Source organism: Panulirus ornatus, chromosome 3 (assembly GCF_036320965.1).
Source record: "Panulirus ornatus isolate Po-2019 chromosome 3, ASM3632096v1, whole genome shotgun sequence".
NCBI lineage: Eukaryota > Metazoa > Arthropoda > Malacostraca > Decapoda > Palinuridae > Panulirus > Panulirus ornatus.
The window spans coordinates 20,412,470-20,436,533 of record NC_092226.1 but is presented as its reverse complement, the minus strand read 5'-3'; the positions used below and the strand labels follow the sequence as shown (position 1 = coordinate 20,436,533).

The window sequence follows — 24,064 nt, the reverse complement described above, 5'->3', positions numbered from 1 at the left end:
ATCCAAACCTGCTGCCTTGCCGGCTTTCATCTTCCGCAAAGCTTTCACTACCTCTTCTCTGTTTACCAAATCATTTTCCCTAACCCTCTCACTTTGGACACCACCTCGACCAAAACACCCTAAATCTGCCACTCTATCATCAAACACATTCAACAAACCTTCAAAATACTCACTCCATCTCCTTCTCACATCACCACTACTTGTTATCACCTCCCCATTTGTGCCCTTCACTGAAGTTCCCATTTGCTCCCTTGTCTTATGCACTTTATTTACCTCTTTCCAGAACATCTTTTTATTCTCCCTAAAATTTAATGATACTCTCTCACCCCAACTCTCATTTGCCCTTTTTTTTCACCTCTTGCACCTTTCTCTTGACCTCCTGTCTCTTTCTTTTATACATCTCCCACTCAATTGCATTTTTTCCCTGCAAAAATCGTCCAAATGCCTCTCTCTTCTCTTTCACTAATACTCTTACTTCTTCATCCCACCACTCACTACCCTTTCTAATCAACTCACCTCCCACTCTTCTCATGCCACAAGCATCTTTTGCGCAATCCATCACTGCTTCCCTAAATACATCCCATTCCTCCCCCACTCCCCTTACTTCCATTGTTCTCACCTTTTTCCATTCTGTACTCAGTCTCTCCTGGTACTTCCTCACACAAGTCTCCTTCCCAAGCTCACTTACTCTCACCACCCTCTTCACCCCAACATTCACTCTTCTTTTCTGAAAACCCATACAAATCTTCACCTTAGCCTCCACAAGATAATGATTAGACATCCCTCCAGTTGCACCTCTCAGCACATTAACATCCAAAAGTCTCTCTTTCGCACGCCTGTCAATTAACACGTAATCCAATAACGCTCTCTGGCCATCTCTCCTACTTACATAAGTATACTTATGTATATCTCGCTTTTTAAACCAGGTATTCCCAATCATCAGTCCTTTTTCAGCACATAAATCTACAAGCTCTTCACCATTTCCATTTACAACACTGAACATCCCATGTATACCAATTATTCCCTCAACTGCCACATTACTCACCTTTGCATTCAAATCACCCATCACTATAACCCGGTCTCGTGCATCAAAACCACTAACACACTCATTCAGCTGCTCCCAAAACACTTGCCTCTCATGATGTTTCTTCTCATGCCCAGGTGCATATGCACCAATAATCACCCATCTTTCTCCATCAACTTTCAGTTTTACCCATATTAATCGAGAATTTACTTTCTTACATTCTATCACATACTCCCACAACTCCTGTGTCAGGAGTATTGCTACTCCTTCCCTTGCTCTTGTCTTCTCACTAACCCCTGACTTTACTCCCAAGTCATTCCCAAACCACTCTTCCCCTTTACCCTTGAACTTCGTTTCACTCAGGGCCAAAACATCCAGGTTCCTTTCCTCAAACATACTACCTATCTCTCCTTTTTTCACATCTTGGTTACATCCACACACATTTAGGCACCCCAATCTGAGCCTTCGAGGAGGATGAGCACTCCCCGCGTGACTCCTTCTTCTGTTTCCCATTTTAGAAAGTTAAAAAAATACAAGGAGGGGAGGATTTCTGGCCCCCCGCTCCCGTCCCCTCTAGTCGCTTTCTACGACATGCGAGGAATGCGTGGGAAGTATTCTTTCACCCCTATCCCCAGGGATAACATATATATATATATATATATATATATATATATATATATATATATATATATATATACACAAACACACACACATACATACGCACATACACACACACACACACACATACATATATATACATATGAAAAATGTAAGAAACGATTTAGAAAACTGAAACTTCTAGCTTGAAATGAAATGAAAAATGGATGTCACATAATGGTTCAACCTCTGGCTATGGAAAGAGGAAATGTATAATTTATTTACACAAACATCAATAGTAGTTCTCATCAATTTGACCACTGTATCAATAAGCTTCAATGTCTAAGCTACATTTTTTCCAATTTCACTATTTTCTTGTCAAAGCACCATGTGCTTGTCAAAGCACTCATATATATATATATATATATATATATATATATATGAGTGAGAGGGTTAGGGAAAATGATTTGGTAAACAGAGAAGAGGTAGCAAAAGCTTTGTGGAAGATGAAAGCCGGCAAGGCAGCAGGTTTGGAAGGTATTACAGTGGAATTTATTAAAAAAGGGGGTGACTGTATTGTTGACTGGTTGGTAAGGTTATTTAATGTATGTCTGACTCATGGTGAGGTGCCTGAGGATTGGTGGAATGTGTGCATAGTGCCATTGTACAAAAGCAAAGGGGATAAGAGTGAGTGCTCAAATTACAGAGGTATAAGTTTGTTGAGTATTCCTGGTAAATCATATGGGAGGGTATTGATTGAGAGGGTGAAGGCATGTACAGAGCATCAGACTGGGGAAAAGCAGTGTGGTTTCAGAAGTGGTAGAGGATGTGTGGATCAGGTGTTTGCTTTGAAGAATGTATGTGAGAAATACTTAGAAAAGCAAATGGATTTGTATGTAGCATTTATGGATCTGGAGAAGGCATATGATAGAGTTGATAGAGATGCTCTGTGGAAGGTATTAAGAATATATGGTGTGGGAGGCAAGTTGTTAGAAGCAGTGAAAAGTTTTTATCGAGGATGTAAGGCATGTGTACGTGTAGGAAGAGAGGAAAGTGATTGGTTCTCAGTGAATGTAGGTTTGCGGCAGGGGTGTGTGATGTCTCCATGGTTGTTTAATTTGTTTATGGATGGGGTTGTTAGGGAGGTGAATGCAAGAGTTTTGGAAAGAGGGGCAAGTATGAAGTCTGTTGGAGATGAGAGAGCTTGGGAAGTGAGTCAGTTGTTGTTCGCTGATGATACAACGCTGGTGGCTGATTCATGTGAGAAACTGCAGAAGCTGGTGACTGAGTTTGGTAAAGTGTGTGAAAGAAGAAAGTTAAGAGTAAATGTGAATAAGAGCAAGGTTAATAGGTACAGTAGGGTTGAGGGTCAAGTCAATTGGGAGGTAAGTTTGAATGGAAAAAAACTGGAGGAAGTGAAGTGTTTTAGATATCTGGGAGTGGATCTGTCAGTGGATGTAACCATGGAAGCGGAAGTGAATCATAGGGTGGGGGAGGGGGCGAAAATCCTGGGAGCCTTGAAGAATGTGTGGAATTCAAGAACATTATCTCGGAAAGCAAAAATGGGTATGTTTGAAGGAATAGTGGTCCCAACAATGTTGTATGGTTGCGAGGCATGGGCTATGGATAGAGTTGTGCGGAGGAGGGTGGATGTGCTGGAAATGAGATGTTTGAGGACAATATGTGGTGTGAGGTGGTTTGATCGAGTAAGTAATGTACGGGTAAGAGAGATGTGTGGAAATAAAAAGAGCGTGGTTGAGAGAGCAGAAGAGGGTGTTTTGAAATGGTTTGGTCACATGGAGAGAATGAGTGAGGAAAGATTGGCCAAGAGGATATATGTGTGTGAGAGGTGGAGGGAACGAGGAGAAGTGGGAGACCAAATTGGAGGTGGAAAGATGGAGTGAAAAAGATTTTGAGTGATCGGGGCCTGAACATGCAGGAGGGTGAAAGGAGGGCAAGGAATAGAGTGAATTGGATCGATGTGGTTTACCGGGGTTGACGTGCTGTCAATGGATTGAATCAAGGCATGTGAAGCGTCTGGGTTAAAACCATGGAAAGTTGTGTGGGGCCTGGATGTGGAAAGGGAGCTGTGGTTTCAGGCATTATTGCATGATAGCTAGAGACTGAGTTTGAACGAATGGTGCCTTTGTTGTCTTTTCCTAGCGCTAATCCGCACACATGAGGGTGGAGGGTGTTGTTATTCCATGTGTGGCGAGGTGGCGATGGGAATAAATAAAGGCAGACAGTATGAATTATGTACATGTGTATATATGTATTTGTCTGTGTGTGTGTATGTATGTGTACGTTGAGATGTATAGGTATGTATATTTGCGTGTGTGGATGTGTATGTTTATACATGTGTATGTGGGTGGGTTGGGCCATTTCTTTCGTCTGTTTCCTTGCGCTACCTCGCTAACGCGGGAGACAGCGACAGAGCAAAATAAATAAATAATTAAAATATATATGGGTGGCGGGTATGGATGGTATTGCAGTGGAAGTTATTAAAAAAGGGGGTGACTCTGATGTTGACTGGCTGGTAATGGTATTCATTGTATGTATGGTTCATGGTGAAGTGCCTGAGGATTATTGGCTTAATTCATTCATAGTGCCATTGTATAAAGGCAAAGAGGATAAAGGTGAGTGTTCAAATTTCAGAGGTATAAGTTTATTGAGTATTCCTGGGAAATTATATGGGAGGGTATTGATTAAGAGGATAAACGTACGTACAGAGCATCAGATTGGGGAAGAGCAGTGTGGTTTCAGAAGTGGTAGAGGATGTGTGGATCAGGTGTTTGCTTTGAAGAATATGTGAGAAATACTTAGAAAAGGAAATGGATTTGTATGTAGCATCTATGGATCTGGAGAATGCATATGATAGAGCTGATAGTGATGCTCTGTGGAAGGAATTAAGAGTATATGGTGTAGGGGGTAAGTTGTTAGAAGCAGTGGAAAGGTTTTATTAAGGATGAAAGGCATGTGTATGAGTAGGAAGAGAGGAAAGTGATTGTTTCCCAGTGAATGTCAGTTTGCGGCAGGGGTGTGTGATGTCTCCATGGTTGTTTAATTTGTTTACGGATGGGGTTGTTAGGGAGGTGAATGTAAGAGTTTTGGAGAGAGGGGCAAGTATGTAGTCTGTTGTGGATGAGAGGGCTTGGGAAGTGAGTCGGTTGTTGTTCGCTGATGATACTGCGCTGGTGGCTGATTCGGGTGAGAAACTGTGCAGAAATTGGTGACTGAGTTTGGTAAAGTGTGTGAAAGAAGAAAGTTAAGAGTAAATGTGAATAAGATCAAGGTTATTAGGTTCAGTAGGGTTGCAGGACTAGTAAATTGGGAGGTAAGTTTGAATGGAGAAAAACTGGAGGAAGTAGTGTTCTAGATATTTGTCAGTGGATTTGGCAGCGAATGGAACTATGGAAGCGGAAGTGAGTCACAGTGTAGGGGAGGGGCCAAAGGCTCTGTGAGCATTGAAGAATGTGTGGAAGGTGAGAACGTTATCTCGGGGAGCAAAAATGGGCATGTTTGAAGAAATAGTGGTTCCAACAATGTTATGTGGTTGTGAGGAATGGGCTAAAGATGGGGTTGTACGGAGGAGGGTGGATGTGTTGGAAATGAGTTGTTTGAGGACAATATGTGGTGTGAGGTGGTTTGATCAAGTAAGTAGTGACCTCCTGCCTCTTTCTATTATACATCTCCCAGTCATTTGCATTATTTCCCTGCAAAAATCGTCCAAATGTTTCTCTCTTCTCTTTCACTAATAATCTTACTTCATCCCACCACTCACTACCCTTTCTAATCTGCCCATCTCTCACGCTTCTCATGCCACAAGCATCTGTTGCGCAAGCCATCACTGCTTCCCTAAATACATCCCATTCCTCCCCCACTCCCCTTATGTCCTTTGTTCTCACGTTTTTCCATTCTGTACTCAGTCTCTCCTGATACTTTCTCACACAAATCTCCTTCCCAAGGTGGTGTGCAAAGTGAGAGGGTTAGGGAGAATGATTTGGTAAACTGATAAGAGGTAGTAAAAGCTTTGCGGAAGATGAAAGCCAGCAAGGCTGCGGATTTGGATGGTATTGCATTGGAATTTATTAAAAGAGGGGGTGACTGTATTGTTGACTGGTTGGTAAGGTTATTTAATGTATGTATGACTCATGGTGAGGTGCCTGAGGGTTGGCGAAATGCTTGCATAGTGCCATTGTACAAAGGCAAAGGGGACCAAGGTGAGTGCTCAAATTACTGAGGTATAAGTTTGTTGATTATTCTTGGGAAATCATATGGGAGGGTATTGATTGAGAGGGTGAAGGCATGTACAGAGCATCAGATTGGGGAAGAGCAGTGTGGTTTCAGAAGTGGTAGAGGATGTGTGGATCAGGTGTTTGCTTTGAAGAATGTATGTGAGAAATACTTAGAAAAGCAAATGGATTTGTATGTAGCATCTATGGATCTGGAGAAGGCACATGATAGAGTTGATAGAGATGCTCTGTGGAAGGTATTAAGAATATATGGTGTGGGAGGCAAGTTGTTAGAAGCAGTGAAAAGTTTTTATCGAGGATGTAAGGCATGTGTACGTGTAGGAAGAGAGGAAAGTGATTGATTCTCAGTGAATGTAGGTTTGCGGCAGGGGTGTGTGATGTCTCCATGGTTGTTTCATTTGTTTATGGATGGGTTGTTAGGGAGGTGAATGCAAGAGTTTTGGAAAGAGGGGCAGGTATGAAGTCTGTTGTGTATGAGAGAGCTTGGGAAGTGAGTCAGTTGTTGTTCGCTGATGATACAGCGCTGGTGGCTGATTCATGTGAGAAACTGCAGAAGCTGGTGACTGAGTTTGGTAAAGTGTGTGAAAGAAGAGAGCTGAGAGTAGATGTGAATAAGAGCAAGGTTATTAGGCACAGTAGGGCTGAGGGTCAAGTCAATTGGGAGGTAAGTTTGAATGGAGAAAAACTGGAGGAAGTGAAGTGTTTTAGATATCTGAGAGTGGATTTGGCAGCGGATGGAACCATGGAAGTGGAAGTGAATCATAGGGTGGGGGAGGGGGTGAAAATTCTGGGAGCCTTAAAGAATGTGTGGAAGTCGAGAACATTATCTCGGAAAGCAAAAATGGGTATGTTTGAAGGAATAGTGGTTCCAACAATGTTGTATGGTTGCGAGGCGTGGGCTATGGATAAAGTTGTGCGGAGGAGGGTGGATGTGTTGGAAATGAGATGTTTGAGGACAATATGTGGTGTGAGGTGGTTTGATCGAGTAAGTAATGTAAGGGTAAGAGATATGTGTGGAAAGGGTACTTAAATGCTGTGCTAAACAACTGACACCTTCCATAGATCAGGGAGTGGTGCCTATGAATGGAAAGAATCGGAAGTGAAACCTATTGCAAAAATTAAGTGTCCTGAAAGATCCCAAAGATTTTAAACCTGTAGTGTTGACATCTAACATTATGAAATGTTTAGAAAGTATATTGAAAAACTACATCTGGGAAAGAACAAATAATTTAAAAGACCCTATGCAGTTTGCTTATTGCTCTAATAGGAGTGTACAGGATGCAACACTTACATTATTAGATGATGTTAACGAGCACTTAGATAAGACTAAATCACAAATTAGAGCACTGTTCATCGATTTTAGTTCAGCATTTAACACAATGCAACCTCATATTTTGCTTAATAAAATGTTACAAATGAGTGTAAGTAGAAACATCTTAAAATGGATTTTTAGCTTTTTAATGCAGAGACCTCAATATACCAATGTGAATAATGTCAAGTCTAATGTGGTAGTTACCAACACAGGAGCCCCCCAAGGTTGTGTATTGTCCCCTATTCTCTTTACCTTGTACACAGATGATTGTAGGAGTGGAACTGATGACTGTACTATTATAGAATATGCTGACGATACAGTTATCCTAGGAAAAGTTGTCAATGATAATTATGAACCCTATTTAACTCAAGTCAAAAATTTGTTGACTGGAGTAAACAAAATTTTTTGGAGCTTAATGTTAAGAAAACTAAGGAGATGATATTCAATTTCGCAACTAAAAATAAACATGTACCTGACTTATTAACAATTGAGGAAGAACACATTCAAAGAGTAAACTAGTACAAGTATTTGGGACTTATGATTGATGACCAGTTGAAAGGCAGTGTTAATATGGATATGGTGTCAAGGAAATGTAACCAATGACTACACTTTGTACGTATATTGCGCAACCTAAAGGTTGATAAAGTGATCATTAACTTATGTTACAAATCAGTATTAGAATCAGTTCTAAATTTTTCAGTGATTGCCTGGTATGGGAAACTTACTTGTAAAGATAGAAATAAGTTGGGAAGAATTGTTAAAAAGCAGGAAAATTAGGTGTGGAGACCACATCACTAGATAAGCTTTATCAGACAGGCATAATGAAACAAGTAGATAGGATTATGAAAGATGTAACCCATCCGCTATACAATTGTTACACATATTTAAAATCAGGAAGGAGGTTAGCTTTGCCCATGCAGCGTACTGATAGATACAGAAAGTCTTTTGTACCTAAAAGCATCCTCCTTTTCAATCATTTGTCATCACAATAGGAAAGTAAAATATTAAAGTGTTTCCTTTAATATTTTATTGCTTTATTGATTTTATTATTCTTTTAATGTAGAAACACTAGGGGGCTCTCAAAGCCAAGAAGAATTTCATTTTGTAATATATCTTGTGATATATGTGATATGATAGAGTGTAAGAAAGTAAATTCTCGATTAATATGGGTAAAACTGAAAATTGATGGAGAGAGGTGGGTGATTATTGGTGCATATGCACCTGGGCATGAGAAGAAAGATCATGAGAGGCAAGTGTTTTGGGAGCAGCTGAATGAGTGTGTTAGTGGTTTTGATGCACGAGACCGGGTTATAGTGATGGGTGATTTGAATGCAAAGGTGAGTAATGTGGCAGTTGAGGGAATAATTGGTATACATGGGGTGTTCAGTGTTGTAAATGGAAATGGTGAAGAGCTTGTAGATTTATGTGCTGAAAAAGGACTGATGATTGGGAATACCTGGTTTAAAAAGCGAGATATACATAAGTATACTTATGTAAGTAGGAGAGATGGCCAGAGAGCGTTATTGGATTACGTGTTAATTGACAGGCGTGCGAAAGAGAGACTTTTGGATGTGCTGAGAGGTGCAACTGGAGGGATGTCTGATCATTATCTTGTGGAGGCTAAGGTGAAGATTTGTATGGGTTTTCAGAAAAGAAGAGTGAATGTTGGGGTGAAGAGGGTGGTGAGAGTAAGTGAGCTTGGGAAGGAGACCTGTGTGAGGAAGTACCAGGAGAGACTGAGTACAGAATGGAAAAAGGTGAGAACAATGGAAGTAAGGGGAGTGGGGGAGGAATGGGATGTATTTAGGGAATCAGTGATGGATTGCGCAAAAGATGCTTGTGGCATGAGAAGAGTGGGAGGTGGGTTGATTAGAAAGGGTAGTGAGTGGTGGGATGAAGAAGAAGAGTATTAGTGAAAGAGAAGAGAGAGGCATTTGGACGATTTTTGCAGGGAAAAAATGCAATTGAGTGGGAGATGTATAAAAGAAAGAGACAGGAGGTCAAGAGAAAGGTGCAAGAGGTGAAAAAAAGGGCAAATGAGAGTTGGGGTGAGAGAGTATCATTAAATTTTAGGGAGAATAAAAAGATGTTCTGGAAGGAGGTAAATAAAGTGCGTAAGACAAGGGAGCAAATGGGAACTTCAGTGAAGGGCGCAAATGGGGAGGTGATAACAAGTAGTGGTGATGTGAGAAGGAGATGGAGTGAGTATTTTGAAGGTTTGTTGAATGTGTTTGATGATAGAGTGGCAGATATAGGGTGTTTTGGTCGAGGTGGTGTGCAAAGTGAGAGGGTTAGGGAAAATGATTTGGTAAACAGAGAAGAGGTAGTGAAAGCTTTGCGGAAGATGAAAGCCTGCAAGGCAGCAGGTTTGGATGGTATTGCAGTGGAATTTATTAAAAAAGGGGGTGACTGTATTGTTGACTGGTTGGTAAGGTTATTTAATGTATGTATGACTCATGGTGAGGTGCCTGAGGATTGGCGGAATGCATGCATAGTGCCATTGTACAAAGGCAAAGGGGATAAGAGTGAGTGCTCAAATTACAGAGGTATAAGTTTGTTGAGTATTCCTGGTAAATTATATGGGAGGGTATTGATTGAGAGGGTGAAGGCATGTACAGAGCATCAGATTGGGGAAGAGCAGTGTGGTTTCAGAAGTGGTAGAGGATGTGTGGATCAGGTGTTTGCTTTGAAGAATGTATGTGAGAAATACTTAGAAAAGCAAATGGATTTGTATGTAGCATTTATGGATCTGGAGAAGGCATATGATAGAGTTGATAGAGATGCTCTGTGGAAGGTATTAAGAATATATGGTGTGGGAGGCAAGTTGTTAGAAGCAGTGAAAAGTTTTTATCGAGGATGTAAGGCATGTGTACGTGTAGGAAGAGAGGAAAGTGATTGGTTCTCAGTGAATGTAGGTTTGCGGCATGGGTGTGTGATGTCTCCATGGTTGTTTAATTTGTTTATGGATGGGGTTGTTAGGGAGGTAAATGCAAGAGTTTTGGAAAGAGGGGCAAGTATGAAGTCTGTTGGGGATAAGAGAGCTTGGGAAGTGAGTCAGTTGTTGTTCACTGATGATACAGCGCTGGTGGCTGATTCATGTGAGAAACTGCAGAAGCTGGTGACTGAGTTTGGTAAAGTGTGTGGAAGAAGAAAGTTAAGAGTAAATGTGAATAAGAGCAAGGTTATTAGGTACAGTAGGGTTGAGGGTCAAGTCAATTGGGAGGTGAGTTTGAATGGAGAAAAACTGGAGGAAGTGAAGTGTTTTAGATATCTGGGAGTGGATCTGGCAGCGGATGGAACCATGGAAGCGGAAGTGGATCATAGGGTGGGGGAGGGGGCGAAAATTCTGGGGGCCTTGAAGAATGTGTGGAAGTCGAGAACATTATCTCGGAAAGCAAAAATGGGTATGTTTGAAGGAATAGTGGTTCCAACAATGTTGTATGGTTGCGAGGCGTGGGCTATGGATAGAGTTGTGCGCAGGAGGATGGATGTGCTGGAAATGAGATGTTTGAGGACAATGTGTGGTGTGAGGTGGTTTGATCGAGTGAGTAACGTAAGGGTAAGAGAGATGTGTGGAAATAAAAAGAGCGTGGTTGAGAGAGCAGAAGAGGGTGTTTTGAAGTGGTTTGGGCACATGGAGAGAATGAGTGAGGAAAGATTGACCAAGAGGATATATGTGTCGGAGGTGGAGGGAACGAGGAGAAGAGGGAGACCAAATTGGAGGTGGAAAGATGGAGTGAAAAAGATTTTGTGTGATCGGGGCCTGAACATGCAGGAGGGTGAAGGGAGGGCAAGGAATAGAGTGAATTGGAGCGATGTGGTATACCGGGGTTGACGTACTGTCAGTGGATTGAATCAAGGCATGTGAAGCGTCTGGGGTAAACCATGGAAAGCTGTGTAGGTATGTATATTTGCGTGTGTGGACGTATGTATATACATGTGTATGGGGGGGGTTGGGCCATTTCTTTCGTCTGTTTCCTTGCGCTACCTCGCAAACGCGGGAGACAGCGACAAAGTATAATAAATATATATAAATATGTGGGTGGGTTGGGCCATTCTCTCGTCTGTTTCCTTGTGCTACCTCGCTAATGCGTGAGGCAGCGACAAAGTATAATAAGAATAAAATGAATTTAGTGAGTGCTTCATTAAATATGTTTTGCAGATATGTTTTTTTTTTAATTTTGACAATGTGGATGACTAGGCAGATGAGCCATTGTTTAGGATGGAGTGGATGAATTGTTTGTGGAGTATGCTAAGGGATTCTATAGCTTGTCCTGATCTTGTATCAGTTAGTGTTTTGAGGGCATTTGATTTGTTTATTGCTTTTGTGTTGAAATTTCTGAAATTGGGAGTGAATGTTGTATGTCATATGTGATTCCCAGAATAGTTGATGTTTTGTTGAGTTGGAGTGATTGGCCATTCAAGTTAATGGGAGGATGCAGGTTGAATGCGTTTATGTTTGGGTTCAAAAGGTGACAGAAGACTTCAGTGGGGTGCATATGCAGACCTTTTCTAGGTGAGCTGTTCCAATTGTTGAATATGTAGTATTGCTTATGTAGTGTCAAGGTGCTGCAATGTTATTGTGAAGTCATCTGTATATTAGAGGAGGTAATGGGAGCTCATTTAGGAAGAGATTGAAGAGGGTTGGAGAAAGAACTGCTCCTGGGGAACTCTATTGCAATCGAGCATAATGAGCTTTAGAAGAAGCTATGAAGTTGGCCAACTGCTTTTTGTCATTGTTGTAGAGGCTAGTCTTTTTTTTTAAGCATAAGTCAGGAAAATGTCAAATGCTTTGATTATATTTATTTGGTTGAAGCCCTTTAGGATCTGTATGAAGTATGTGTGTAGAGGTAGTAGTGGAGTGAGTAGACTTAAAGCCATGTTGTTTGGGAGATTGGGATATTTTGCTTGATTCTGTTGTGTATTAGTTTAGGATACTGAAAACATAAGTGATATAAAGTGGTATGACAAGGGAGAGTTAAGTGGTTTGGAGGGTTTTGGGGCAGGAATTGTGTTGGCAACTTGCATATATCAGTGATTCTATTATGCAATTAGAAGTGATTGAAGATATTTGTAAGTGCATGAATTGCAACTATGCCCAAGTGTTTTATGTGAAAGTTTGATATGTTGTCAGGAGCTGTTGCAGGAGAGTTCTTTAAGGTTTTAATTGCTTGTGTTAGTGAGAGCGAAGGGTAGGTGAGCAGTTGGTTTTGGATGGATATTGTGTAGTTTTTTCATGACTTCCTTGTTTAGGTATGTTATTGATTTGCAGCTGATTTTTGAGCATTGTCTCATGAGTATGTTTTGTGTTCTTTGGCAAAGGGATGTAATTGGATGGGGTAATAAATGCCTCTTGTGTTAGAGCTAGGTTGATTTAGTTAGTGTGGTTTTCCTGTGATGTGTGCCAGAATTGGTTCTTGTAGGTCTTGTGCTTCATTGTGTTCAGTTAGGATTGTCAGTTTGTTGTATGCCTTGCATTGATTAGGTTAGTCATGTTGTTTGGTTTAGCTTTGTTCTGTGATTTCTGATGATGGTGGTGATTTTTTATAGCTGGTTTCTCTGTTTTATGAGGTCTGTAACTTTTGGGGAGAAATTTGGGTTATATTTCTTTCTATGTCTGTGGTTTGTGCTTTTTGCTGGCTTTGTTGATGATGTAGTGTGAGATAGCACAATATGTATGATATAGAGCTTAGATTCCATATGCTATGTGAATGCTGGCCAATGTAATTTTCTGTAGTTTGTGTATGTTTATTTGTTGGCTGTTTTGGTTGGGTAAGTTAGCTATAGAGTTATCACAATGGGTATTTTTTTCATGATACAAGATTTTTTAAACACCCTTTTCACCCATTTCATTTTACTCCAATGGCTGTGCTGCACTGCAGTGACAAAAGCATTCCATATAACACCCTCCAGTTCTGGTGATTAAGATTAATGTAAGACATAGACGATGTGTCCGACAGGATTTATCATGGTTATAGTGCAAGTCACATCTTCACACATGACAAGTATGCTTGGAAACCAGGGATCAAGGTCAACAGACAGTGTGATATATATCTTTATTGGTTTGCAGAAATTTGATTGGTTTCTTATCTCCCTTTATAGCCATGATTGAAATTCCATGAAGTCCATTTGAAATTTGAAAAGGCTTGATGATGAACTTTCATGTTATTTTGTTAACATTTTATTAGGAGATAAACTGCAAATTCCTAGTTTGGATATATGGTGAATTGTGGCAAAACGTATACAATATAGTGATGAGAAAGGGATGAGGATAATGGAGATGTTACAAGCAGTGTAGTCAGATTGACAGGTATGACATATGTAAGAAAATGTGATGTGAGTGGTTATTAGTTGAATGTTAAAACGAATATGGATATTAAGGATCTTTTAACTTTGCTGTGACAAATGGAAAGTTTTGTTCTTTATACACATTTGCAACTAACTTTTTTATTCAATATTATGATTTTATTTCATAAAGATATTTTTACAGAGGCGAGTTAGTGGCGATGAATCAATGGGTGAGGCAGGGGAAGCGTCACCTTTACCAGAGGAAACTGAAGAGGAAAAGAAGAGAAGCTCTAGGCTACGAAAAGTTGAGAAAAAAATGAAGGTAAACATCAGCACTTATAATCAGTTACACTGATGTTTCATGGTGTTTGGGACCAAGCCCATTATATTTAGATTGATTTTGTGAAATAGTAAGATTATGGGAAGCCCCCAATCTCGACACCCCAGTGAACCATAGCAGATGTACATAAATCACTGTTATTTTACTCTTGGTAGCCACCACTACACACACACATCTTATAGTGTTTCTTATTAAGGTTTGTCTGCCCTGAAAGCTGTGAGAAATTCTCTCATAACTCTGATATCACTTCAGTCATGGGATGGCTAATGTTATTGCAGTACCTACCGAAAAGGGAAAAAAAAAATCATATTCCATTTTCACATTCTGAATACTATGATTACACTCAAATGCAGAAGAGGATGGGATAGTGCATGAAATTCACTCAGAGATTTCCTTCATTTTGATCATGTTGAATTCCTTGAAATCTTCTATCTTTACTTCATCCATTTATGTATTGTAGATTTAAGTTCTGAACACACAACCTAGACATGGGCCAACAGTACCCCTGTTATCTGTCTTTCCTATGTAGTCCTATGTACAGAGGCCTTACAGGAAAAGAACTTGACAGCAGAGCAAATGTCAGAGATTTTGGATTGATGATTAGAGAAAACCTTGAATTCAAGGAACATATTGAAAAGATAATGCTTTTAAGCCAATTATTGAGTGGAATGATATTGAGAATATTTGGAACAAGACACTCTTGATGAAAATTTTTCTTGAATTGATAAGAAGTAAACTGATACTCTTGTGTTATATGGTCACAAGTTAACAGGAAAACAGATGGAATTTAATAAGATGAATAGAATATAGAAGTGGATCATAGGGTGGGGGAGGGGGCGAAAATTCTGGGAGCCTTGAAGAATGTGTGGAAGTCAAGAACATTATCTCGGAAAGCAAAAATGGGTATGTTTGAAGGAATAGTGGTTCCAACAATGTTGTATGGTTGCGAGGCGTGGGCTATGGATAGAGTTGTGCGCAGGAGGATGGATGTGCTGGAAATGAGATGTTTGAGGACAATGTGTGGTGTGAGGTGGTTTGATCGAGTAAGTAACGTAAGGGTAAGAGAGATGTGTGGAAATAAAAAGAGCGTGGTTGAGAGAGCAGAAGAGGGTGTTTTGAAATGGTTAGGGCACATGGAGAGAATGAGTGAGGAAAGATTGACCAAGAGGATATATGTGTCGGAGGTGGAGGGAACGAGGAGAAGAGGGAGACCAAATTGGAGGTGGAAAGATGGAGTGAAAAAGATTTTGTGTGATCGGGGCCTGAACATGCAGGAGGGTGAAAGGAGGGCAAGGAATAGAGTGAATTGGAGCGATGTAGTATACCGGGGTTGACGTGCTGTCAGTGGATTGAATCAAGGCATGTGAAGCGTCTGGGGTAAACCATGGAAAGCTGTGTAGGTATGTATATTTGCGTGTGTGGATGTATGTATATACATGTGTATGGGGGTGGGTTGGGCCATTTCTTTCGTCTGTTTCCTTGTGCTACCTCGCAAACGCGGGAGACAGCGGCAAAAAAAAAAAAAAAAAATAGAATATAGAAACATTTCACAAGGAAGATAACATGAATTACCATGTAAATTACCATGAATGACTGAAAGAATTAGAGCTTTACTGTCTCAAATGTTGGAGGAAGAGATATATGATGATAAATACCTGATAACTAATAAAAGGAATAAAGAACTATGTTTTGAATCTGAAAGCAGTCAGACAAGGATGGTACAGAAACATTGTCAAAAGTAATTCCTGGAAGCATACTAGAGATGTGTAAGACATGAATGCCCAGCAAGAGAGTTGTAATGACTATATAATGTAATACCAGTTGATTTAAGAAAATTCAATGGGTTGAGTACCAAAGCATTCAAAATATGATTAAACTCATGGTTGAAGACAGTACCGGATGAATGGAATAGGTAACTATGCCAGAGGAGTAGCTGTTTGGAAGAATAGAATTACACATTAGAAGAATAGAATTATACATCAAGCAGAAAAGTGAGGGGATGAGGTAAGGCAGTTGAGAGAAACATCATTTGTCAACAGACAAATCAAGTGGTAAGCCCAACATGCTGTCCGTGCCGCCATGGTAAAACCTCACTGTATTGACTCATAGTTAGGTAGATATTCTGGTGCTTAGGCCTCTCACCTCTTGCTTACCACCTTTCACAAGCTGTAGCCTGGTCCCCCTGCCAACTAGCATCACGCACGTGGCAACAATGATGTTGTCACACCTGCTGGCCTGATGGTTACTCTGGTCACCTCAAGTATCTCTGTATCATTGGATGAGTTGGATCTTGTGCAGCCTTCCTTTTTGTCCAATTTCACCCTCTTGGGATAAGTAGCCTTCTGTGATTGGCTTATGTAAATATGTATGTATAGTGAATTATTTAGAGCATTATGTACTGTTATAAGTTTACTCCATATGTTAATCTTGCTGTTTTCTGTGACATTGATGTGCTCCCTCTTCACCTTTTACTCTTGATTAGAACTTGGGAGGTTTTTCTTCTTTCTTTGTGTCTTAAGGTTATTAGTGTAAAGTCCCTGTATTGTTGGAGTGAACAGACTGGAACGATGTCATCTCATAGTGAAAACCCTGTATCAGACCTTGGCATTGTGCTTGTCCTGGTTAATTGACAATCATTTAGGCCTCTTGCTGTTTATATCTGACTAATTTCCTTTGACTTACTTAATTCAGTAGAGAAGCTTTCATAGTTTGAACTTGGGGGAAGGGAGTTTTTCTGTTTCACAGAGACTGGTTTTTCTTACAGTGTAAGAAATACTGGGAGCCTCTGGTAGATGAAGATCACCCATAAGTCACATTGGGTGGGTTTTGATAATTTTGCCTCTTAATTTGTCAGTTCTACACCTAAACCATTGCCTTACCATGAGGCATGGGGGACTGGAACTTGTTTTCTGGGGACCTATTGTTAGGTAGTAGTTGGTAGGCAGCCAACAAGCAGGAAGGTATATTACCAGTACTACCCACCTGGGTATTAGGAGAGTTGATGACATCTGCTTAGTGAGCGTGTCTTTTCTTTCTGCCTCCCTAACATGTGGACTACTGACATTCTGTCCACAAACATACAATCTCTCCTTGTCATATGTAACTCATGACTCATGCAGCTTATTCTTCATAACTCTAGATTTTCCTCTGGGGTGCGCACTGTGTGCTAGCCCTGCCTTTTGGGAGAATGTTAGGAGCAGTACATAGAAGTAGTCGATTGGAACATTTAGGCATAATTATTAGGTAGGAACATTTAGGCATGATTATTAGGTAGGAACATTAGGTAGAAGCAGCAGGTAGAAGCATTAAACAGAAGTAGTCAGTGGGAACATTAGATAGGAGCCTCTGCAAACAGTGTCGTAGGCTTCCCCTCTGCCAGTGGCTTGTTATGGGTGGGGCACTAAAGGCTAAGAAGCAGCACTGGAGTGCTTTAGTTATGGAGACTCTGTTGCCATGGTCACTCCTTTGAGGGAGGTCCATTTGGAGCAGGCGACAGAGATATAGAATTATAGATAGATAGATAGACTTACTCACATGAATCAGCCACCAGCGCTGTATCATCAGCGAACAACAACTGACTCACTTCCCAAGCTCTCTCATCCCCAACAGACTTCATACTTGCCCCTCTTTCCAGGACTCTTGCATTTACCTCCCTAACAACCACATCCATAAACAAATTAAACAACCATGGAGACATCACACACCCCTGCCGCAAACCTACATTCACTGAGAACCAATCACTTTCCTCTCTTCCTACACGTACACATGCCTTACATCCTCGATAAAAACTTTTCACTGCTTCTAACAACTTGCCTCCCACACCATATATTCTTAATACCTTCCACAGAGCATCTCTATCAACTCTATCATATGCCTTCTCCAGATCCATAAATGCTACATACAAATCCATTTGCTTTTCTAAGTATTTCTCACATACATTCTTCAAAGCAAACACCTGATCCACACATCCTCTACCACTTCTGAAACCGCACTGCTCTTCCCCAATCTGATGCTCTGTACATGCCTTCACCCTCTCAATCAATACCCTTCCATATAATTTACCAGCGCTGGTGGCTGATTCATGTGAGAAACTGCAGAAGCTGGTGACTGAGTTTGGTAAAGTGTGTGGAAGAAGAAAGTTAAGAGTAAATGTGAATAAGAGCAAGGTTATTAGGTACAGTAGGGTTGAGGGTCAAGTCAATTGGGAGGTGAGTTTGAATGGAGAAAAACTGGAGGAAGTGAAGTGTTTTAGATATCTGGGAGTGGATCTGGCAGCGGATGGAACCATGGAAGCGGAAGTGGATCATAGGGTGGGGGAGGGGGCGAAAATTTTGGGAGCCTTGAAAAATGTGTGGAAGTCGAGAACATTATCTCGGAAAGCAAAAATGGGTATGTTTGAAGGAATAGTGGTTCCAACAATGTTGTATGGTTGCGAGGCGTGGGCTATGGATAGAGTTGTGCGCAGGAGGATGGATGTGCTGGAAATGAGATGTTTGAGGACAATGTGTGGTGTGAGGTGGTTTGATCGAGTAAGTAACGTAAGGGTAAGAGAGATGTGTGGAAATAAAAAGAGCGTGGTTGAGAGAGCAGAAGAGGGTGTTTTGAAATGGTTAGGGCACATGGAGAGAATGAGTGAGGAAAGATTGACCAAGAGGATATATGTGTCGGAGGTGGAGGGAACGAGGAGAAGAGGGAGACCAAATTGGAGGTGGAAAGATGGAGTGAAAAAGATTTTGTGTGATCGGGGCCTGAACATGCAGGAGGGTGAAAGGAGGGCAAGGAATAGAGTGAATTGGAGCGATGTGGTATACAGGGGTTGACGTGCTGTCAGTGGAGTGAATCAAGGCATGTGAAGCGTCTGGGGTAAACCATGGAAAGCTGTGTAGGTATGTATATTTGCGTGTGTGGACGTGTGTATGTACATGTGTATGGGGGGGGTTGGGCCATTTCTTTCGTCTGTTTCCTTGCGCTACCTCGCAAACGCGGGAGACAGCGACAAAGTATAAAAAAAAAAAAAAAAAAAAAAAAAAGATAGACTTACTGTTAGATGTCCCTACTTTGCCAGGGTTACTTGTTTCTGTGGAGATTGTCTCACTTTCCCTTGATGTATGATATGGAATTTTTGAGGTAGAAATTAAGTTGAAAAGTTTTTAAGCCCAGCTTGTGAAGAGAGTTTCACTTGCTTAACCCATTAGAATTGATTCATGTTAAGAATATTCACTCCCTTCTGTGGATTTTGCTGTTCCTAGCTGCTCTCTGCCACATAGCCTGTGGTACACTTGGTGTACCATAAGGTTGTATTTAACAAGACTTTCATTCCCATGTTTATTGTTCAGGGATATGGGAAATACATATTTAGCCATTTTTAAGAACTTTCTGAAAAGTGTCCATTCCTTAGCTGATTAATAAGTGACATATACTGGTTTATCTTTAATTTGATGGCAGAGTGATCAGTTCAAGTTTGAAAGCCCCCCTCAAAGTAGGATTCTATCATAGTGCACGTTAAGTGTTAGTACTAGTATATGCAGTGGTGCATAACAGAATCTTGTCCTTTATTAACCCTTAAGTTGCAGCTTCGGTAAAACCTGGCTACAATTGTACATGCAAAAACTTGAGAAAAAACTCTTGGAAACATATTCCAGTATATAGGGGAGAAAGAATACTTCTCACTTATTCCCTGCGTGTTGTAGAATGTGACTAAAGGGGGGGGGGGGGGCCTAGAAACCATAGAACATTAAATCATCTTCATTAAAGAACACCTCATGACTTGTCAAACTAGCGGCTCACAAAACATAACAGCTCTCCCCACGGCTTGACTCAAGAAAACACCATGTCTTCATCTCACTTGTGCAGGCTGCTGTGTAAAGTCAGAGATACATTGTTACATCAGTGTATCACCAAAAAAGAGTGCAATCTTCTTTTGTATATCCTCCAGACTCTGGTTACAGTACATTCCATTGGAAATGAGAGCACTTTAAAACTTCTTAAATACTGAGTATGGCTTGTCTTGTTAACTCATGCACCATCCTAATTGTACGTTCATTATTGCTATTTGGTATGTTTCTTTGTATCTACACTGGGGATTGCTTAGTATCAGAACTGATGGCTAACTTTTTTCCTTTAATTTTCCCTTTATATGCTGTCAGAAGGGTCCATCATTCAATGTTGGCTCTTGAAACTATAAGTTCATACTGTAGTGGAGAAAGTCAACATGTGCTCCTGCATGTCTTTATGCTGTATGTCTTCATGTTCTTGTATTTGTTTCTAAGTGTTTATCAGTAAGTTTGTGTAATTAGAATTTTTTAGGTGACACCGTAATATGAAAATATGACTAAGAAATTCCAGATATTTGAATATCCATTTGCATGAGGTTTCACCATGAGTGAGAGGTCATCTCTGCCAAGTTTGTATCAATGTCTTTGGATGGTAGGGAGTGCAGTCTCATCAGAGAACATCCCACTTGGGATTGTCCATCATTTTCTTGCTACTGATTGTAGCATAGCCTTGGAGCTGCAGGATCCCTGTGGTCCTGGGAATATATGATTAGATTAATTCAATGAAATGCACATGTAAATAAGAAAAATGTTGGCATTGCAAAGGAAGTCTAATTTTTGTATTACTTTCAGGAAATATCAGACAGAATTAAAGAATTGCAGAGGAAGTCTAATTTTTGTCTAACTTTCAGGAAATATCAGACAAGATTAAAGAACTAGAGAGTGCAGAAGTTGACTTGGATGATGAAACTAACTCAGCATATTTGGTTGAGGAGAGGTAAGTTATGTTTGCCTGAATCTCAGATGTCTAAATGTGTGTAGATGTAACCAAGATGAGAAAAAAGGAGAGATAGGTAGTATGTTTGAGGAAAGGAAATGATGTTTTGGCTCTGAGTGAAATGAAGCTCAAGGGTAAAGGGGAAGAGTGGTTTGAGAATGTCTTGGGAGTATAGTCAGGGGCTGGTGAGAGGACAAGAGCGAAGGAAGGAGTAGCACTCCTTGTGAAGCAGGAGTTGCGGGAATATATGATAGAATGTAAGAAGGTAGATTCTAGATTGATATGGGTAAAACTGAAAGTGGATGGAGGGAAATGGGTGATTATTGGTGCCTGTGTACCTGGTCATGAGAAGAAAGATCATGAGAGGCAAGTGTTCTGGGAGCAGCTGAGTGAGTTTGTTAGCAGCTTTGATGCACGAGACCAGGTAATAGTGATGGATGTGATTTGAACGCAAAGATGAGTAATGTGGCACTTGAGGGTATAATTGGTGTACATGGGGTGTTCAGTGTTGTAAATGGAAATGGTGAAGAGATTGTGGATTTGTGTACTGAAAAAGGATTGGTGATTGGGAATACCTAGTTTAAAAAGAGAGATATACATAAGTATATGTATGTAAGTAGGAGAGATGGCCAGAGAGCATTATTGGACTATGTGTTAAATAATAGGCATGTGAAAGAGAGACTTTTGGATGTCAAATGTGCTGAGAGGGACAGCTGGAGGGATGTCTGATCACTGTCTTGTGGAGGCAAAGGTGAAGATTTGTGGAGGTTTTCAGAAAAGAAGAGGGAATGTTGGGGAGAAGAGAGTGGTGAGAGTAAGTGAGCTTGGAAAGGAGACTTGTGTGAGGAAGTACCAGGAGAGATTGAGTGCAGAATGCCAAAACGTGAAAGCAAATGACGTAAGGGGAGTTAGGGAGGAATGGGATGTATTTAGGGAAGCAGTGATGGCTTGCGCAAAAGATGTTTGTGGCATGAGAAAGGTGGGAGGTGGGCAGATTAGAAAGGGTAGTGAGTGGTGGGATGAAGAAGCAAGATTGTTAGTGAAAGAGAAGAGAGAGGCATTTGGATGATTTTTGCAGGGACATAGTGCAAATGACTGGGATATGTATGAAAGAAAGTGGGATGAGGTCAAAGAGAAAGGTGCAAGAGGTGAATAAGAAGGCAAATGAGATTAGAGCAAATGGGATGAGAGTATCATTAAATTTTATGGAGAGTAAAAAGATGTCTTGAAAGGAGGTAAAGAAAGTGCGTAAGACAAGAGAACAAATGGGAACATCGGTGAAGGGGGCTAATGGGGAGGTAATAACAAGTAGTGATGAAGTGAGGAGGTAGAGTGAGTATTTTGAAGTTTTGTTGAATGTGTTTTATGATAGAGTGACAGATATAGGATGTTTTGGTCGAGGTGGTGTGTGAAGTGAGAGTGTCAGGGAGAAAGGTTTGGTAAACAGAAGAGGTAGTGAAAGCTTTGTGGAAAATGAAAACCGGAAAGATGGATTTTGGATGATATTGCAATGGAATTTATTAAAAAAGGGGGTGACTGTGTTGTTTATTGGTTGGTAAGGATATTCATTGTATGTATGGATCATGGTGAAGTGCCTGAGAATTGGCGGAATGCATGCATAGTGCCATTGTGCAAAGGCAAAGGGGATAAAGGTGACTGTTCAAGTTACAGAAGTATAAGTTTGTTGAGTATTCCTGGGAAATTATATTGGAGGGTATTGACTGAGAGGGTCAAGGCATGTACAGAGCATCAGACTGGGGGAGAGCAGTGTGGTTTCAGATATGGTAGAGGATGTGGGGATCAGGTGTTTGCTTTGAAGGATGTATGTGAGAAATACTTAGAAAAGCAGGTAATTATGGATCTGGAGAAGGCATATGATAGGGTTGATTGAAATACTTTGTATATGGTGTGGGAGGTAAGTTGCTAGAAACAGTGAAAAGTTTTTACCAAGGATGTAAGGCATGTGTACGAGTAGGAAAAGAAGAAAGTGATTGGTTCCCAGTGATTGTTCGTTTGCGGCAGAGGTGCATGGTGTCTTTATGGTTGTTTAATTTGTTTATGGATGGGTTGTTAGGGAGGTGAATACAAGAGTTTAGGAGAGAGGGGCAAGTGTGCAGTCTGTTGTGGATGAGAGGGCTTGGGTAGTGAGTCATTTGTTGTTCTCTGATGATATAGTGCTGGTGGCTGATTCGGGTGAGAAACTGCAGAAGTTGGTGAGTACTGAGTTTGGTAAAGCGTGTGAAAGAAGAAAGTTGAGAGTAAATGTGAATAAGAGCAAGGTTATTAGGTTCAATAGGGTTAAGGGATGAGTTAATTGGGAGTTAAGTTTGAACAGAGAAAAACTGGAGTAAGTGAAGTGTTTTAGGTATCTGGGAGTGGACTTGGCAGTGAATGGAACCATAGCATTGGAAGTGAGTCACAGGATGGGGGAGGGGGTGAAGGTTCTGTGAGTGTTAAAGAATGTGTGGAAGGCGAGAACGTTATCTCAGAAAGCAAAAATGGGTATGTTTGGAGGAGTAGTGGTTCCAACAATGTTGTATAGATGCAAAGCGTAGGCTATAGACAGGGTTGTGTGGAGGAGGGTGAATGTGTTGGAAATGAGATGTTTGAGGACAATATGTGGTGTGAGGTGGTTTGATCGAGTAAGTAATGAAAGGGTAAGAGAGATGTGTGGTAATAAAAAGAGTGTGGTTGAGAGAGCAGAAGAGGGTGAGGAAAAATTGACAAAGGGGATATTTATGTCAGAGGTAGAGGGAACAAGGAGAAGTTGGAGACCAAATTAGAGGTGGAAGGATGAAGTGAAAAAGATTTTTAGGGATTGGGGCCTAAACATATAGGAGGGTAAAAGGTGTGCAAGGAATGGAGTGAATTGGAACTTCAATCCATTGACAGCACGTCGACCCTGGTATACCACATCGTTCCAATTGACTCTATTCCTTGCATACCTTTCACCCTCCTGCATGTTCAGGCCCCGATCACTCAAAATCTTTTTCACTCCATCTTTCCTCCTCCAATTTGGTCTCTCACTTCTCCTCATTCCCTCCACCTCTGACACATATATCCTCTTGGTCAATCTCTCCTCACTCATTCTCTCCATGTGACCAAACCATTTCAAAAAACAGTCTTCTGCTCTCTCAACCACACTCTTTATTTCCACACATCTCTCTTAACCTATTATTATTTACTCGATCAAACCACCTCACACCACATATTGTCCTCAAACATCTCATTTCCAGCACATCCACCCTCCTGCGCACAACTCTATCCATAGCCCACGCCACGCAACCATACAACATTGTTGGAACCACTGTTCCCTCAAACATACCCATTTTTGCTTTCGAGATAATGTTCTTGACTTCCACACATTCTTCAAGGCTCCCAGAATTTTTGCCCCCTCCCCCACCCTATGATTCACTTCCACTTCCATGGTTCCATCCGCTGCCAAATCCACTCCCAGATATCTAAAACACTTCACTTCC

At 40.8% G+C, this 24,064-nt stretch overlaps 1 protein-coding gene across 2 annotated transcripts in view; it reads left to right on the top strand.

Moving 5' to 3' along the window:
- Positions 1-24,064, top strand: part of LOC139761185 (uncharacterized) — a 173,561-nt gene that overhangs the window by 94,201 nt on the left and 55,296 nt on the right. For both annotated transcript variants that reach the window (XM_071685184.1, XM_071685195.1), the window contains 2 exons: positions 13,677-13,796; positions 20,500-20,585. In XM_071685184.1, coding sequence (XP_071541285.1) covers positions 13,677-13,796; positions 20,500-20,585 — 206 coding nt within the window. The remainder of the gene's footprint in view (positions 1-13,676; positions 13,797-20,499; positions 20,586-24,064) is intronic.